Source organism: Urocitellus parryii, chromosome 11, assembly GCF_045843805.1.
Source record: "Urocitellus parryii isolate mUroPar1 chromosome 11, mUroPar1.hap1, whole genome shotgun sequence".
In the NCBI taxonomy this organism is placed as follows: domain Eukaryota; kingdom Metazoa; phylum Chordata; class Mammalia; order Rodentia; family Sciuridae; genus Urocitellus; species Urocitellus parryii.
Genome location: NC_135541.1, coordinates 84,971,620 through 84,988,804, shown reverse-complemented (window position 1 = coordinate 84,988,804; position 17,185 = coordinate 84,971,620). Strand labels below are relative to the sequence as shown.

Sequence of the window (17,185 nt, the reverse complement as noted above, 5' to 3'; positions counted from 1 at the left end):
TAAATAAGAAGTTTATTAGCTCTATCATTAGCCAGATATTAAAAACACTGCCCAACTTACCCTTCCGTCTATAACCTACCATTCTTTTTGAAGCCCACATTTATGCTAACCAGTTTGCTTTTTCCCAGTTATCATGCTTTGTTACCTTCATACTTTTGTTCAAGGTCCTTCATCTTGAGTGACTTGTGAACTACCTGTGACTAACAGAAACCTACTTATCCTTCGAAGCTCAGCTTTCCATGCTATAGTCCCTTATTATTCCAACATGAAGTTATATCTCCACTGATGGCATATATCATTCATACTCATTTCATATAGTACCTCACACTTTTTTTATAACCTCTACATTTACTCTTCTTTTATATTTGTAGGCTGTCCTTCACATTTTTATCTCATTAGCTTCCTTCACAATACTAGATATAGAGTTGGCATTAATTAAATATTAATTGAATAATTTTGGTATATTTTGCTTAAGGTCAACAGAAAAACCAGAAATATCTTGAACTGACATTTATCCAGTTAACAAATGACTTTTGTACACCAATCTTATGAATTCCTACATGCTGGATGATAAGACATGAATTTATATCTCAGTGGGGGAAGTGACAATAATCAGAGAAAAATAAATTTTAAATCTTGGCAGGCCCATGAAGGGAGAAAAAAGAAATAATAGACTTATTTATATAAGGTTATATGGAAAAGACAGTATCTGAAGAATGAAAAGGTATAGAAGGAAAGAATATCCTAAGCAGAGGAAACAGTAAGATTGTACTTATAGGATTGAAAAGGCTAAGGTGGCTATAGCATAGTGAGTTAGGGAAAAAAAGGAATATGTGAAAGTGTCACAGATATAGGCAACAGCCAGATCATGGTAGGCTTTGAAGGGACCAGGAATTTTACTTAGATTTTTAGCAGGGACAGTCTGTTTGACATTATTGAAAGAATACTAAATGTTTAGGTGAAATGGATTTTGGGGAGGCAGGACATATTTAAAAGGAAGAATGTCAGGATGGTCTGATAGATGGGGAAAAGAAAAGAAGTAAATGTGACTTTGAGGATTCCAGCTTTATACTTTAGTAGTAGGCACCAGTTCTTGAAATAATGAAAAGTGGTAGACAATAGGATTGGGGCAGATAATAATTAGTTCTAGAAACATCTTAAATTTGAAATGTCAGATAGACTGTTAGATTATCTGCTGCTGGAGCTCAGGAGAGGATTCATCCTGGGAATATGGCTTTTGAAGTTATTCATATGTAGATGGTATTTAAAGCCAGAGGAATAGATAGAATCATTTTAGAAGAGAAGGGAAGAACAAAGGACCAAGACTCAAGCCCTAGGAAGCTTGTACATTTCATGGTCTAGCTATAGCTAGGGGGGAAGGAAAAATAAGAAAATATGTTGTCACAAAAGCCAAGAAAAGACTTTCAAAATGGAAAGACTGGTGAACTTTGATATACTGCTGAGAGTTTGTATAGAAGATGAGGAAAGAAAAGTATGTTTGAAGTTAGAGGCATGATGTTTGGAGTTCAAAAGTGCTAACTTTATGGGGGAGTTGGTACTTGAGCTAGCTTTGGATAGGGTTCACAGGTAGAGCTTAAAGGCCTGGTGGAGGAAAGTGGAAGGGGGATTCCATGTAAATGAACAGACTTGAATTAATCATTAATTTAGAGATTGAGTTTCACTCTGTTGCCTGGGCTGGTCTCAAATTCTTGGGCTCAGATGATCCTCCTTAGTCTCTTGACTAATTGGGACTGCAGTCATGTGTCACCACATCCAGAATATGTTATTAAATCAAGCCTTGAAGAATCACAGTTTCAATAGATTAAATGGAGATATCAGGAAAGAAATGTGTAATGTGTAACACTTCCTATTTACTTGAATAAAACATGAAAATGAAGATTGTTCAGGATGTTTAATCTTAAATTCTTTTTAAAAATATTTTAAAAATTGTGAGAGAACACACAGCAAAATTTACCATTTTAACCGTTTTTTGAAGTATAGTTCAGTGGCATTAAGTACATTTACATTGTTATGCAAGCATTGTCACTATCACTATCCATCTCCATAATCTTTTGAAGAAGATAATTAGAAGTCATAATTAAGCAGGTTGATGGAGTTCTCATCTGTACCCTTTTATCCAGATTATTGAAAGGAATATGGAAATTAATCACATAAAGAATGTAAATGACTCTAAAGAAGTACATCAATAAATCTGACTTAATCATGTAAGAGATGATAGTCTCAAGCATTGTGTCCTAATGGAGTTGTTGCATGGGGTCTTTATCTAATAATGGATTTTTTTGTTATTCTATTTTATATTTTAATATATCTGTAAATATATACATATAAATAATAAAGTGAACACATATTTTATCCTTACTTTATATGACTTTCCTTTGATGCAGTGTATACACACAAAAATGTACCTTTATTTACTTTTCTCCTGAGTGCCCTAATGTAGGCCATTTGATTATTTCCATTTCATGTAATGCACAGGAACAATGTTTAGCACCTAATAATTGTCTAGTGACTTTCAGCACTATCAGTAGTCCATTTTTTTTTCCTCCAGTTAAGTTGTTATTATATAAATTGATATGTACAGTCCCTTAGTTCTCCCCTACTTTTCCACATTTTAGATTGTTTCCTTTATGGTAGATTCTCCCAAATAGGTTTTCTTTTCAAGATCAAAAAAATAAAAAGTTGTGGACTTGGACATTTTCTAGCACATAAAACACACACTATCAAATTATCTGTCAGAAAGATGAATACCAGATTATGGAGCTTCCAGTAATTCATGAGAACATAGTTTTTACAATGTTATTTCAAGTTTTAGTATATTTTTGGACCAACAGCACCCATATGTCAAATATGGTGATACTTTATTTGCAAACTGATATTATTATAAATAAAATTTAAAACATACTCAGTCTTATATATTCAAACTGGTTACTTTTATGTACCATTGATTTTTTTCTAATTTTGAGACAGGTCTTGCTAAGTTGCTGAGGCTAGCTTCAAACTTGTGATCCGTCTGTCTCAGCCTCCCCAGTTGCTGGGATTACAGGAGTGTACCACTCTGCACAGCCAGGTCTAGTCATTTCAAATGAACTTGTGACAGATATAATTGTAAACCAGTTTTTCATCTACTTAAATAACTCACCAATAACACATCTAAAATTGAAAAAACTTAATCATTCAGTTCTCTTTAATATAAGTAAAAAGATTCTGATCAAGGTGATACTAAAAATATTCTTTGCAACTGGCATTTTTTTAAAGCTACTGTTAATCAGATTGATGCTTATTTTTATGCTTGTTTTTATTTTATCCATGTGATTGAAAACAGGCTTCCCTGGTGGGTATGTGTTAATCAGTATCTGACTGCCTCATGGGGGATAAGCCCTTGATCTTCCTGCTTGATATGCATTGACCAGTTGAAAGGTTCTGCTAGTTTATAAGTAGTTTCTCAAACATGCTAATGTTGCTTTCCCCAGTAGGGCCTGGAATTTTTATCAAGAGGGAACAAAGCCTTTAGTAGTACTATTCTAAACTGATGGGGTACATTTCACAGTATTCATATTTGTATTTGTGTATATCTTTCTGTACCCCCACCTACCTAATTTTAGTCATGAGATTTGTCTCAGGAAAGGAAAGGCAACAGGCAGAATATTCATACATACATACATACATATACGTGAAACCTAATTATAAATAGTAGCCAAACTGAAAACAGTTATATATAAAATGACTGCTAGACAGATGTAAACCCCAAACAGAATTGTCAAACAGAACTGTAATATAAAACTGAGAGACTAACAAGCTATGCAAATTATGTATTCTACCTCATGTTTTAAAATGCAGAAACAAACCCTTCAAAATAGAGTAGAAACAAAGAATTGGATCTAGTTGTGCTACAGTTTAAAACTCCGAAACTGTAATTTTAAGAATTTAAAGGATTTCACTTATGTAAAAACTAAAAATTTGATCTCAAAAGAAGTAAGAGAGTAGAATAGTGGTTTACAGAGCCTGGTAAGGGTATATAGTGGAGGAGTGGAGAAAGGATGTTTAATGGGTACCAGGATGCAATTGCATAGGAGGAATTGCTTCTTATATTTTATAGCATAGTTAGATTCAGTTACTTGGTTATTTTAAAATAGCTGGTAGAGAAAACTTTGAGTATTCCCAACACAAAGAAATGATAAAGCACACCCAACTACTATGTATAATTATAAAACTCGACTTAAAAAAAAAAATGAGTCGTTCACAGTGGCACACACCTGTAATCCTATTGGCTTTAGAGACTGAGGCAGGAGGATCATGAGTTCAAAGCCAGCTTCAACAAAAACGAGGCACTGAGCAACTCAGTGAGACCCTGTCTCTAAATAAAATATAAAATAGGGATGGCGATGTGGTTCAGTGGTCGAATGCCCCTGAGTTCAATCCCTGGTACCTCAAAATAAATAAATAAATAAATAAAAAGAAATAAATAGCAGTTGGGTATGGTGGTGCAGGCTAAGGTTGGAAGATCACAAGTTTGAGGCCAGCCCAGGTAACTTAGTGAGACTCTGTCTCACAATAAAAAAATAAAAAGGGCTAGTGTAGCTCAGTGGTAGAGTACCCTGGTTTCAATCCCCAGTACAAATGAATAGATGAATGGATGAAAGAATAAAATGTCTGAGGTAATAGATGTGCCAATTACTTTGATCTTTACATGTAATATTGAAATGTCTCATTGTATTCCATAAACATGTAAAACTAAAAATTAAAAGATTTTAAAGGGGCCATAGGACCAAAGAGTTTAAGAATTTGCTATAAAAGAGTTAAATTGTAAAAGAGTTAAGTTCTACAATGGACAAATAAACTTCCATTTTTTTTTTCAGTAGCTGCTTGTGTTATAGTTGTAGTTCAGCCTTGTGAAAGATGTGTGTAAGCTTATATTTTGTTGCTAAAAAGCACAGATAAGATGTGGGGATGTAGCTCAGTGGTAGAGTTCTTATTACTTAGCATGCCTAAAACCCTGGGATGGATCCCCACCCAAAAAAAAAAGAAACAAACAAAAATCAGATAAGACGTATGCAGACAACTAGTAGAATTTAAGGAAAAGTTTACTGATTGATCAGTTAGAACTTATGAAATAGAAGACTTCTACTGTTTTAAAAGTAAGTAGCATTAACTTTAATACAAATCCACTGATTTCTCACTACAGAGCTACGACACATAGCGATCTCATTCTGAGAGCAGCAAAGTTGGGAATCCCTTATCGTGTTATACATAATGCCTCCATCATGAATGCTGTAGGCTGCTGTGGTTTACAGGTAATGCTGTCAAGGCAGTTTTAAAATGGAATTAACTGAAAATGTTTTATTTTTCTGAAAATTGCAAGTAGATTTTAGTTGTTCATGAATTATATACTATTATTTGATAGCATACTATTTAATATATACTAAGTTTTTTTATAGCAAATTTTCCTATAACTTACGTTTTCTCTCTTTTCTTGGAATAGCCATCTAGATTTAGCTAGAGATTAATTTTGATTTTATATCCAACTTGTATGTATATTAAAAGGAAAACATAAGCTAATTATGTTGCTTAAGTTATCCTAGAGCCTTTTTATATTCATTCAAATGAGTTAATCATCATTGCCGAGACCCATATTTATCTATTATCTCTGCAGCATCCAGAGCATTGTTTTACTGGGTGAGATGGTGCATATCTGTAATCCTAGTTACTTGGGAGGCTAAAGTGAGAATTGTAAATTCAAGACCAGCCCGAGCAACTTTGTGAGACCCTATCATAAAATAAAAAAGGGCTGGGATATAGCTCAGTGGTGGTGCACTTGCAAGAACCTGAATCGAATCCCTAGTACCACAAAAAGAAAAAAATAGTAGTATGATGCTGTATTTCTTAAAAGAATCCTTAAAAGGTAAAAGCCAATCATGTTAGGCTTTTAAGCCAGCTTTGCAATTATTGATGTGTAAAGTTAGTTATTTTTAACTCCAACAATCTTCGTTTTGAGCAGCTAAAAGAGTGCTCCACAACTATTTTCTAAGATTTTTTTCTAAGCTGCTGACATGAGTTTTCCAATTTTGGTGTTTGTGTTCTGATGTTCACATATGCATAATCCTCGAGTTTTCCAATTTTGATGTTTGTGTTCTGATGTTCACATATGCATAATCCTCAACAACTATGACTTCTACATGACAAACAGTGGTTTTAAGATTTCAGTGATTGTTAAGACACATTCCAATTTCAGATAATATTACAATAGAAAAATGTGCATCTTAGACTCTGTGATATAGTGTGTCTTCTTGAAATGCATAATTTAAAGATAGATATTTACAAGGAGATACATTAGCATCAGACCCTAGTGCTATGTTTGTATCTGTAGAGGACACTGTATTTACTGTATTACTTAGAACAATAGCTCAGTTTAGTTGACTTAATTAATTGTGCAGAACCAGAGAAAAGTATACATGGTTCATCACTTACTCTTAGTTATTATGTTTAAATCGGCACAGAATTTTGCTCTCTTTTGTCTAAAGTGCATACTTCAGAAACCCTCATCAATTCAAGTCTTTTTTTACAGTTTAAGATCTTGGAACATTGCTGGGTTGCAGCAAGGTGAATGCTCTTCATAGAAATATAAAATGTTAGTGCTATAATGAATGCTAGGGTTGGAGAACATGACTCCAAAAAGATATTCCCAAGTTTATTCAGGTAGGTAGTAGCAAAGGTTTAAAACTCTTTGATTCTTAGTCCAGTATTCTTCCATTTAGACAATGCTATCTTTTAAGAGTTGATGATTGCTGGAAGAATGGAAAAAAGAGGGAAATAAATTTCTATGTGATAAAGACGTGTAAACCTTAAGCTAGTGAAACATTTTTAAAACATTGATTTTAATTAGGAAGGTAACTAGCCCTTTCATGTTCTGCTCTAAATTATCATAGCATTTTATTTAAAAATTTTTCTCCTTTTCTTAAGCATTTAAAAAAAATTAAACCAAACAAAAATATTGACCTTTTCTTCTGATCTCCTACACTGGTAGAGAAGCCATTGTTCTCATGTCTAGAATGGATGAAGGCATTTGAGAGAATTTACTGTGAGAATTGGAAGTTTCCATATAAGTCCCTAAATTTTTATCCATGTTTACAATATTAGTTTTTAAAAATATTTGGCTTCCTCATAGTTGTGTTTAGGATTTCTCTAAGCAGCCACAAATCATTTTCTCCTCATCTTGGTTTTATTATCTAATCTGGATGTGAAATGATTTACTTGTATCAAAAACAGGAAGTGCCTTTCTAGATTCTGTGGACTGGTGAAATTTCTGCAACGATATATATTTTGTACCACTCAAATCATTAGTGTCCTAGAAAAAAAAAAGGTAATTATTGATTCTTCTTTTTTTTTTTGTAATGTAAAATGCCTTAAAAGATCACTTAAGTTGTCCCTCAGTGTCTTGGTTCCAAGATCCCTGTAAATACTAGATTTGTGAATGTTCAAGTCCCTTATATGGAATGGTGTAGTATTTACATGTGTAGCTACACACATCTCCTGTTATTTTAAATCATTTCTAGATTACTTATAATACCTGGTACGATGTAAGTATGTATTAATAGCTGGTAGGCTGTATTATTTAGGGAATAATGACAAGAAAAACACAGAAGTAGTTTTCCCCCAAATATTTTTGATCTGTAGTTAGTTGATATCCTGCAATATGCAAGAACTTTGGCAAGTTCCCTTCCTTACCATAGCTGGCCTTTTTCTCTTTACTATTTACACTAGTATTTATAGAAAAATAATAGTCTTAATGAATGGTTCTCACACTTTAGTATTCCTTAGAGTCACCTAGAGGTCTAGTAAGGCTACTGAGTCTTAACCTTACACTTTCTGATACAGTAAATCTGGGATGGGATATAAGAAGTTACATTTCTAACAGACACTCAGGTGATACTGAAGTTACTGATACAGCTACTACACTGAAAACCAACAACCTAGATGAATAAAAAATTTAGAAAGGGAAAGAATTGTATTCTATTTCTTGTAGCATAGCAGGATTGGAAAAATAAATTACAGTATCTAGAAATAGCCTTGCCAAATGTAGAAATGTTATAGGTTACCTTGTCATGCTCTCTTGCTTAAGATTTTAAAAGGGAAGTAGATACTACTTTCAAAATGCATTCTGTCATCTCTGTGAAAGAGCTTTCCCATGATTTCAAAAACAGACATCTAGTTTGTTAAGCATAGGTACCACTTTGTGTGCTGTGCTAGACCTGAACAATTCATGCTTTCCATCATCTTTGCCTCAGGTTCAAGAGTAGTAGTATGAAATTCCTAACCTAAGAATGGGAACAGACTTTTAAGTTATCAGTTTATCGATCCTTTTTGAGCTATTCTATTGATTTGTTGTTTTCTAAAGGAATAGTATGGAGAGTTTAGAATCAAATCATTTTTTATTACATTTGCAGTTTATTATTCAACAAAAGATTCTTGTTTATCAGTATTTATGATGATTGGTATTGACATAACTAACACTTTTGTATATGCATACAATCACCTATATATAGGTAGTTTTATATACTATATTACAGACGTGCTATAAAAATAAAATTCCTCTATAATCTCAGTGACTTGGGAGGGTGAGGATTACAAGTTTGAGGCCAGCCTCAGCAATTTAGTGAGACCCTCAATTTAGCTAGATGCTGTCTCAAAATTTTAAAAAGTACTGGGGATGTAACTCAGTAGTAAAGTATCCTTGTGGGTCTTTGAGTTCAATTTCTAGTACCATAAATAGGTAATTTAAAAATTCCTTACCACAAACCCCATATTCCTAATGAAAGTTTTTCTTATAAAATGTAAACTATACGAGAGGCTTCCAAGTTAGACATCTTTAAGATAAATAATGATTCATTCATTCAACAGTTAATTTACTTATAATTTGCTTATTGAGGTAAACTTGAACTATATAGACTCTGTATTTAAGGAGTTTATGTTTTGGTGGAAAGAAGAGGCAATAGCCAATAAAAAATGGTTGTGTAATTTTCTCATCATTATGAAGTGCTCCCACTTTCTCTGGTTGTTGCATGAGTGACCTTGAGTATTGCCATATGTGCTTTGGTTTATGTAATCTGCTTTGAAAAAAAATGTATATCACTTTCAAAAACTAGCAACTCATTTCCTTCTTTTCATACCACAACACTCATTGTGATAATCAGCATTGTTGACCTTGTAGTTCTTGCTGTTTGTTTTCAAAAGCGTGAGTTGGTTTCATTGTTTCCCAAGGGCTAATGTAGGAATGATGACAGTACAAAACATTTAAATGGGTACTAAGTCTAGTAGAGCTCCACATGGTTATCTAACTTTAGAACTCATCTAGCTGTTTATTTTCCTTTAGTCATATAAGAACTTCTTTGACTACCTGCTAAATCACTGGTATATTAAAAGTTTTTTTTCTTTTCCTTTTAATTTCTACTTACTACTCTTTCTAATCATTATTTTAATAGCACCTTACCAATTCTTTTTCAGTTCATAGTTTTATCTTTAAACTGGTTCCAGTGTGCCATTCTTCTAAAAAAAAATTCTGGTAAATACTTTGTTTTTACTTTCTTTTTTCTTTCTTTCTTTTGGGGGAATAGGATTGATCCCAGGAGCACTTTGCCACTAAACTACTTTCCCAGCCCTTTTTATTTTTTAATTTGAGACAGGGTGACCTTGACCATATGCTTCTCCTGTCTCAGCCTCCTGAGTTGCTGGGATTACAGGAATGTCCCACCACCCTGGCCAGATGTTGAATTACTTATGCTTTTGCCATATTATTGGACTCTTTGATTTCTCGTATGTACACCTTTCATTGCACTTTATCATAGTGGCATGCATACAATCAGTATGCAGCAAATATTTCATTAGTTGAATTGTTTATCTCTCCACCCAAGTCAGAGCTTGTCTTTGGAATTATGTGCTTTAAATGTGATTTTTTTTATTTATTCTTAAATGAATTCTGTCATCTTTATGTGAGAATATAAATTTTATAGCTCTTCTGTTTATGAAGTCAGACTCAACTTTTAAGTCTCTTTCTATATGTTGGCCAGGTTCATAATCTTAGTGTCAGCAAAAATCAGTATTAAGCAAAATTCATTTGAGATAAAAGCAACAACAGCAGCACAATTCTCAAATCTGTATTCTGTGTAGAAGAGAAAACTAGCCACTTTTTATTATGTGGTTTTGTGGGGCATGTTTTGACAATTCTGCTGGTTTGGCTTTCCCTCACCCTTCCTGGGTTTAACTGATTTGATTTAAGACACACATGTGTCGCCTCGTAGATTTAATAGATTTTTAAACAAAGAATGATAGAAAATATTTTTATTTGTAATACAAAATAACAAAAGCATTAAAACCTAATGATAAAATAAAGTGTTACAAAGATTTACATTTCTGAAAGGAAGGAATTATTAGTGGCTATAAGATGAGTTGGGAGACTGTTAGGGTCCCTTAGGTAAGTGGTGTTTGGGTTCAAAGCAACTTGATAGGGAATGAATTGAGTGTCAGGTTCTGTATGAATTATATAGCTATAATGAATAGGAATTGGCACTTTGCAGAATGTCAGCAATTAGAGATACAGATTAGAGGCCAGTCAAGGATATTAGTTATTTCTAGGTAACTGCTTTATGCTATTCTGCTGCCTAGTTCATATTATATCATTCTTCCCCCATGCTCAAATTCTCTACTCTGTCTTTTGAAGTCCAGCTCATACCCAGTCTTTTCAGAAGTTACTTTCAAGTGCTGTTTAACGGGGAAAATAATGAACTCAAATTATCCTTATGCCTCATATTTGATATTTATTATTTATTGCCCATTATTTTTTTTCTTGTGCGTCTTCTCTAACTAGATTGTGCCTTATACATAATATGTAGATGATCTTGAGTTGAGGGTTTTTGTAGTACTTATTTTTTTCTTTAATAGATAAAATAATCCAATATCAAATTAGATAAACTGCATTCTCTAAATTACTCCAGGTTTAAATGTAAAGGGCCCAGAAAGGTTCTTAGAAAGTAACCAATTTTATAGTCTTTAAATTTAGATTTGCAATAATGATGTTTTGGAGAAAATGATCACAGTACAAAGGTTTATAAAGCAACTCAGTATTTAGGCTTCTGCAACTTCAATTCTCCTCTCTGTATGGTTTTGCTCCAGTTTCCTTTTTATAGTTTACTGGTAAACCCTCTGGTTGTGAAACATAAAGAACTGGTCCTTCTGTTCTTTGAGGTACTGACATCTAAATGGTGAAACTGTTTGCATAATGTTCCAGGATTCATTGAAGAAGTTTGCTCCACAGCCACAGAAGTAGTTATAGTTTATAAATCAGGGTCCTAGAAAGTAGTACTTCTGTGAGGTTGTCTTTAATCCTCCAAGTGAGACAATTCAAAGACACTTTTACACAAAACGCTTCAGTTAGTGTTTCTATGTGACTAGCATCTCAATTCTCTTTTAAAGGACTTTTTACTTTCTTTTTGAATGAAATACTTAGTTATTTGTTTCCATGACTGTATTTCTATGTCTCTTAAAACATATGGCCCATTTAAAGCATTTATATAGAATTTTCTTCAACTTCGTTTTCCCTTGAAGTTTCTCATGAACTAATGTTTCAAAGTTTGATCAGAGAGGTGAAAAATCTTTTTTTAAAAGAATGTATACAGTTGAATATATCAGAATTAAGTCATTTGTATCAGAATTATAGTCTCAAATATATAGTAATATCATTAAGCTCACTCCAACAAGGAATGGAACTAGGTTATATCAGGGCATTGTATTTTAGAACATCTTCATATCATAAATATTATCATTATTGCATCATTAAATCTGTGTCATTTACTGAGTATTTACAGTGTGAGACACTATATATTTTCTGTTATTTAACCTATAAGATCTCAGTTATTAATTTTATAGTTATTTATACTCATTTTATAGGAAGTTTTCTCCCAAGGGTCAGGGAGACTATTTGACTTGTCAGCCAATACATGTACTAGATTACCTATATTAAATATTGGATAAATTTGCCTCTTGTCAGACAATAACAGTCAAACTTCAACAGGTGTAGGGCCATTCCTGTGATCTTGGTTCAGGATGAGTTTTTCCCAGAAATCCCACATTGGAACTCAAAATACATTTTTCATAGAAAAATTTTGTTATATGTGACAAAGAGATTCATGACTCTGAATACTTAAGTATACTGTGTGTCTCTGCACACTACCATGTAAACAGAATGGCTACTGAATACCATGACTTCTCTGAGAGAATACCTTGTTACACAGTTTTCAAATGGACTTGAGGAATAAAGCCCCTATTTGATAGGTAAGTTGGAGGCTGTAGCCTATAAGCAACATGATGAACCTTCTCTGTAGAACTTGAAGTCATGTTATAAATGTTGGTTATAGATTTTGAGACCTCAAAATATAAAGCCTGAGAAATTTTGAGCTTCTCTAAGGAAATATGGATGAAGAACTCTAAATACCCCTCCTTCTCTGACTTCCTTCTATCTGCTTCCCCATCACCTCTTGAGTTGAAGTGGCTTCTGAAACTAATCTGAGAAGCCTAGGTTGCTGGAAGCAGTGGATGACTAACCCCTGCTTTAGGCCAGTTTCTTCATTTCCAGATGAAGAACACAAAGCTTACAGAAGCTAAGTGACTTCCTGAAGTCACAGAGCTATTTCAGGCACACAGTTAATTTCTGACAGGACTAGATGTGATGATCAGTGTTCAGTACTTTCTTGCTGTTATGAATGCCTTCAAGCATTGCTTAAATCGAAGAACTAAATCTTCACATAACAAGTTTAGTGTTATTTTTACCATACATCAAGTCTTTGAAAATAAACTTCCTTTTCACAGTGCCCAGATAAGAATTAATATTAGTATATCACTCCACTGTTTGAGTAACACTTTTTATATATTATTTGATCCTTCCAGCCCTAAGAGTAGGAGGGACAGTGTTTTATCACTCTTCCTACTTTAGAGATACAGACTTAGAGTAATATCATACAAGGTACACAGCCAGAATTTAAAACTAGATTTTCTTAGCATAAGATTTGGAATTTGACTCAACTTAAGTGAACTGGTCTGGCAAGACTGGGTCACAGAAACAAACTGCTTGATTGTAGTGATGGTGAATTAGAGTGGGTCACTTGGGTGGAAAGGGTGAGATTTGAGAAAAGGCCTTGATCATTAAACTTTATGGTGAGGGAAAATTTGCTAAGCTAAAGATGTATAAGCTTAAATAGTAACTGGAGTTTGTATGCAATTTGTGAATTTTATTGAGATAATATGATAGGAAGGAGCATTCTCTCACACCCAAGTTTGAATATTTCTTTTTTGTTATTAATTAGCTGTGTGATCTTAGATGAGTCAGTTGACCTTTCTGAGTCTTGGTGGTCTCATCTATAAAATGAGAATAATAATATTAACCTCATAAATATAATGATATTAACTTCTTTTGACAGTGCTCAAAAGTCTTATTTTCCTCTGTATTTCAATATTTTCGGTGATTACATATCTAAATTTGAATTGGTTAAATGTTCCTATACTGACTGCAGGACTGCTAGGGACATCAGAAAGAGACCAGCTACTGTGCACCAGAGAACTTCTCTTGCTTTTTATTGTGACAGATTGATCTCTGACCCTATCAAGTCTGGGTCTCATTTTATTTATTTATTTATTTTTGTGGTACTGGGGATCCAGAGCCTTGGGCTTGCTAGGCAAGCACACTACCAGCTCTGGTTTCCACTTTTTATTTTAGTTATAAAGGGATTAAATTTTCTATGAATTAGTAGTGAATTGTTTCATCATTAATTAATGTTTTTATTTTTTCTAGTTATATAAATTTGGCGAGACAGTTTCTATTGTTTTTTGGACAGACACTTGGAGACCAGAAAGCTTTTTTGACAAAGTCAAAAAGAACAGACAGAATGGCATGCACACATTATGCTTACTAGGTAAGAGTTTGGAGTTTCCTTAAAGTCATAATATGGTATTGGTGGCATTAGAAATTAGCATTGTCATTCTGGAAAGCAGTATGGAGACCCTCCCCCCACTCCCAATTAGAAATGGAAGCACTATATGACCCAGCAGTATGGAGACCCTCCCCCCACTCCCAATTAGAAATGGAAGCACTATATGACCCAGCTATCCCGTTCTTTGATATGTATCAAAAAGATCTTAAAGCAGCTTACTGTAGCCATACAGCCACTCAGTGTTTATAGCAGCATAGTTCACAATAGCCAGGCTATGGAACCAACCTAGGGGCCCATGAACAGATGAATGGATACAGAAAATGTGGTGTATATACACAATGGAGTTTTACTCAGCCATAAAGAAGAATGGAATTATGGCATTTGCTGATAAATGGATGGAACTGGAGACTCTTCCTAAGTGAAATAAACCAGACCCAGAAAGTCAAGGGTTCAAATGATTTCTCTTATACATGGAAGTAGGACTAAAATAAGGGGAAGAAAGAGAAAGTCTGGGGAGTAGGGGGGTTCGATGAAAATAGAAATCAGTGGAGTAAAGGAAGGGGATTGAGGGGAGGGAGGAGGGAAAGTGGAATAAATAGGACCAAACTTTCCTATTTACATATGTGAATATGCCACAGTGAATTTCATCTTTATGTGTATCCATAATACACTAATTTTTAAAACTATACAAAAAAGTCACAGTATGGAGTTGTTAGATTGATCTGATTTAGATTTTGTGTTATGGTGAAAACTGTTCTGTGGTTAGTTAACTAGAAGTTAGAAGGACACAGTCTAGCAATTTTATGTGTATGTGTCACTTTTTGTACTCTCAGGGAAACACTGTCTTCTCCATATACAACATGGCTATTCCTGCATATATACAATAGTTCATGCTGTTACCTCTTATGACCTGTGGATCCTCTCCAATTTTTCTGTATCTTACCTATTTGTCCGTCGAGGCCTTCTTTTTGTTAACTTATTGCAAGTCAGCAGACTTATATTTATTCTTACCATTAAATATCCTGCATCTTCCTACAGTGTTTCTTGAAGTTTATAGTATTGGTGCTTTCAGAATTACAGAATGATAAATCCAGAAGAGACTCTGAAACTTGTTTTACAGATGAAGTTAAAACCTGGTAACAGCAAATAATTTTCCCCAATGCCATGCAGCTAATTTGTGGCAAAACTGGTAAAATCCAGATAGTCAACTATTCATTGTTCTCTTCACTGAACCATCCTGTCCAAATCCTATTTCCTGTTTGGTATAGAAAGAGCTAGGATTGCTTTCTCTGTATAGCAACATCATGGAAGCAATAGGACATGGGCTATGTTCCTCAACAGAGGTCCTGAAAATGTACTGACTCAGATTTGTTAGTCCCTATTCTAATAGCATGTATTACAGAAACACTAGTACTAAAGCTTTATTCTCTAGCTGATGAGCAGAGCACACTAACTGACATCTTTGACCCCTGAAATGATACTTAGTTAGAATCAGAAGATAAAATCCCAGTGCTTCTACTTACTATTCCACTTACTGGCTAGACAATATCATGGAACATTCCTTAACTTTTGTCTTCATATTTATTGAATAGAAGAAATCCCTATTGCCTTATGGGATTGTTTAAAGCAGTACTTCTCAAACTATTTCTGATAAAGGACAAGGGTTTGTTTGTTTGTTTGTTTGGTTTTTATGTGTGTATTTTATGTGTGTGTGTGTTTTAAATATTTTACGTCCTATTCTTTTATTTCAGTGTTAGATAAGTGTTTGTAAACAGTTACTCTTCATTTGTTGCTTTGTCAATTACTGGTAACAGAATGCTCACATAATGGCATCAGTCCTAAGAACATACTTTTAATTATACTGTTTTGTTGTTACTGTGAAATCACCCAGGAGGATGAACCCATGATTTTATCCTCTATAATAATACAGATATGCAAAACATTGAAAAGATTTTCATTTGCAAAAACTTTTCATTTATTGGCGTAACATGTCCATTTTATAACATTATTCAATAATATATACTTTTGTACAACATAATCACTATCAAATTCAATCAATATGTCTTAATAGAAAAGATTATAACTCTCTTTCAATAATGGGTGGTGTTTCCTGTGGGGTACAAATTAGAAATTAATGTTCAGAGCAGGAATTAGCAAACTGGTGCCCATGTGTCAGCTCTGGCCTGCTGCCTTTTTTTGTGAAAAAAGTTTTATTGGAACATGGTCACACACATTCATTTCTGCATTGTCTGTCGCTACTTTTGTGCAACAGTGGCATTGAGGAGTACTAGTAGCAGAGACTTGATGATGTTCAGAACCTAAAATAATTGTCATCCAGACTTTTGTAGAAATCTGCCAGCTACTGACCTGGAGTGAAATTTTATCTAATCCCATGTGTTGCACCCTGTATCTTCTCAGTGACTCTCTTTCCATCTGAATTATTTTATTAACTTGGGTTGATTTCTTTCCTGCTTCATAAGAACAGGGATTTTGCTTGTTTATTATTCTCTTTAAATGCCTCAAATTCTGGCACAGTGAAGCTGTTCAGTAAATATTTATGGAAGTTAATTGGTTAAAGTTTTTTTTTTTAGTTTATTTTCTCAGACTTGCTCTTATTACCCATTAACACAGAAAATGTTTAACTCTTTCTAGTGCATTTAGTTATAGCCAAATTACATTCCCTTTATTCTATTCACTTTGACACCTAATTAATTCTAGATTTTGTTTGGGCCATAAGTATTTATCTGGCTTATATCTCTAACCCACAATTAGCTGTTTGATATATTTTCTAATTTTAGTTTATTGCCAGTTGGATTTAGTGCTTTTATTAGCAGTTAATTAGCTGTATAGTTTTATCCTTGATTCCCATGAGAAGATGCTGGTCTTTACTTTTTCCTAAGCCTTACTATCAAGAACACTGTAATACACTTATTAGTTTGGTGTGGCCTGCACCAAAATTATGTATATCCATCAGTGGGTTGAAACTCAGAGTAGACTGACAGGGGAGGACAGTCTACAGCTGTTAAAAGGAATTTTATTAAAAGAAGAAATACAAGTATATAAGTATATTTAATTGAGGAATAAAAATGAGGATTCATTGGTGCTCAGATACTAGAGTGGATATATGTTTTACAATAATGATCTTATTGTCAAATGACATTTCTGAAGCTTAAAACTGAGAGTTTTTAAAA

At 33.7% G+C, this 17,185-nt stretch overlaps 1 protein-coding gene across 3 annotated transcripts in view; it reads left to right on the top strand.

Annotated features, from left to right (window-relative positions):
* Positions 1-17,185, top strand: part of Dph5 (diphthamide biosynthesis 5) — a 32,780-nt gene that overhangs the window by 7,270 nt on the left and 8,325 nt on the right. For all 3 annotated transcript variants that reach the window (XM_026379681.2, XM_026379683.2, XM_026379684.2), the window contains 2 exons: positions 5,204-5,312; positions 13,856-13,976. In XM_026379681.2, coding sequence (XP_026235466.1) covers positions 5,204-5,312; positions 13,856-13,976 — 230 coding nt within the window. The remainder of the gene's footprint in view (positions 1-5,203; positions 5,313-13,855; positions 13,977-17,185) is intronic.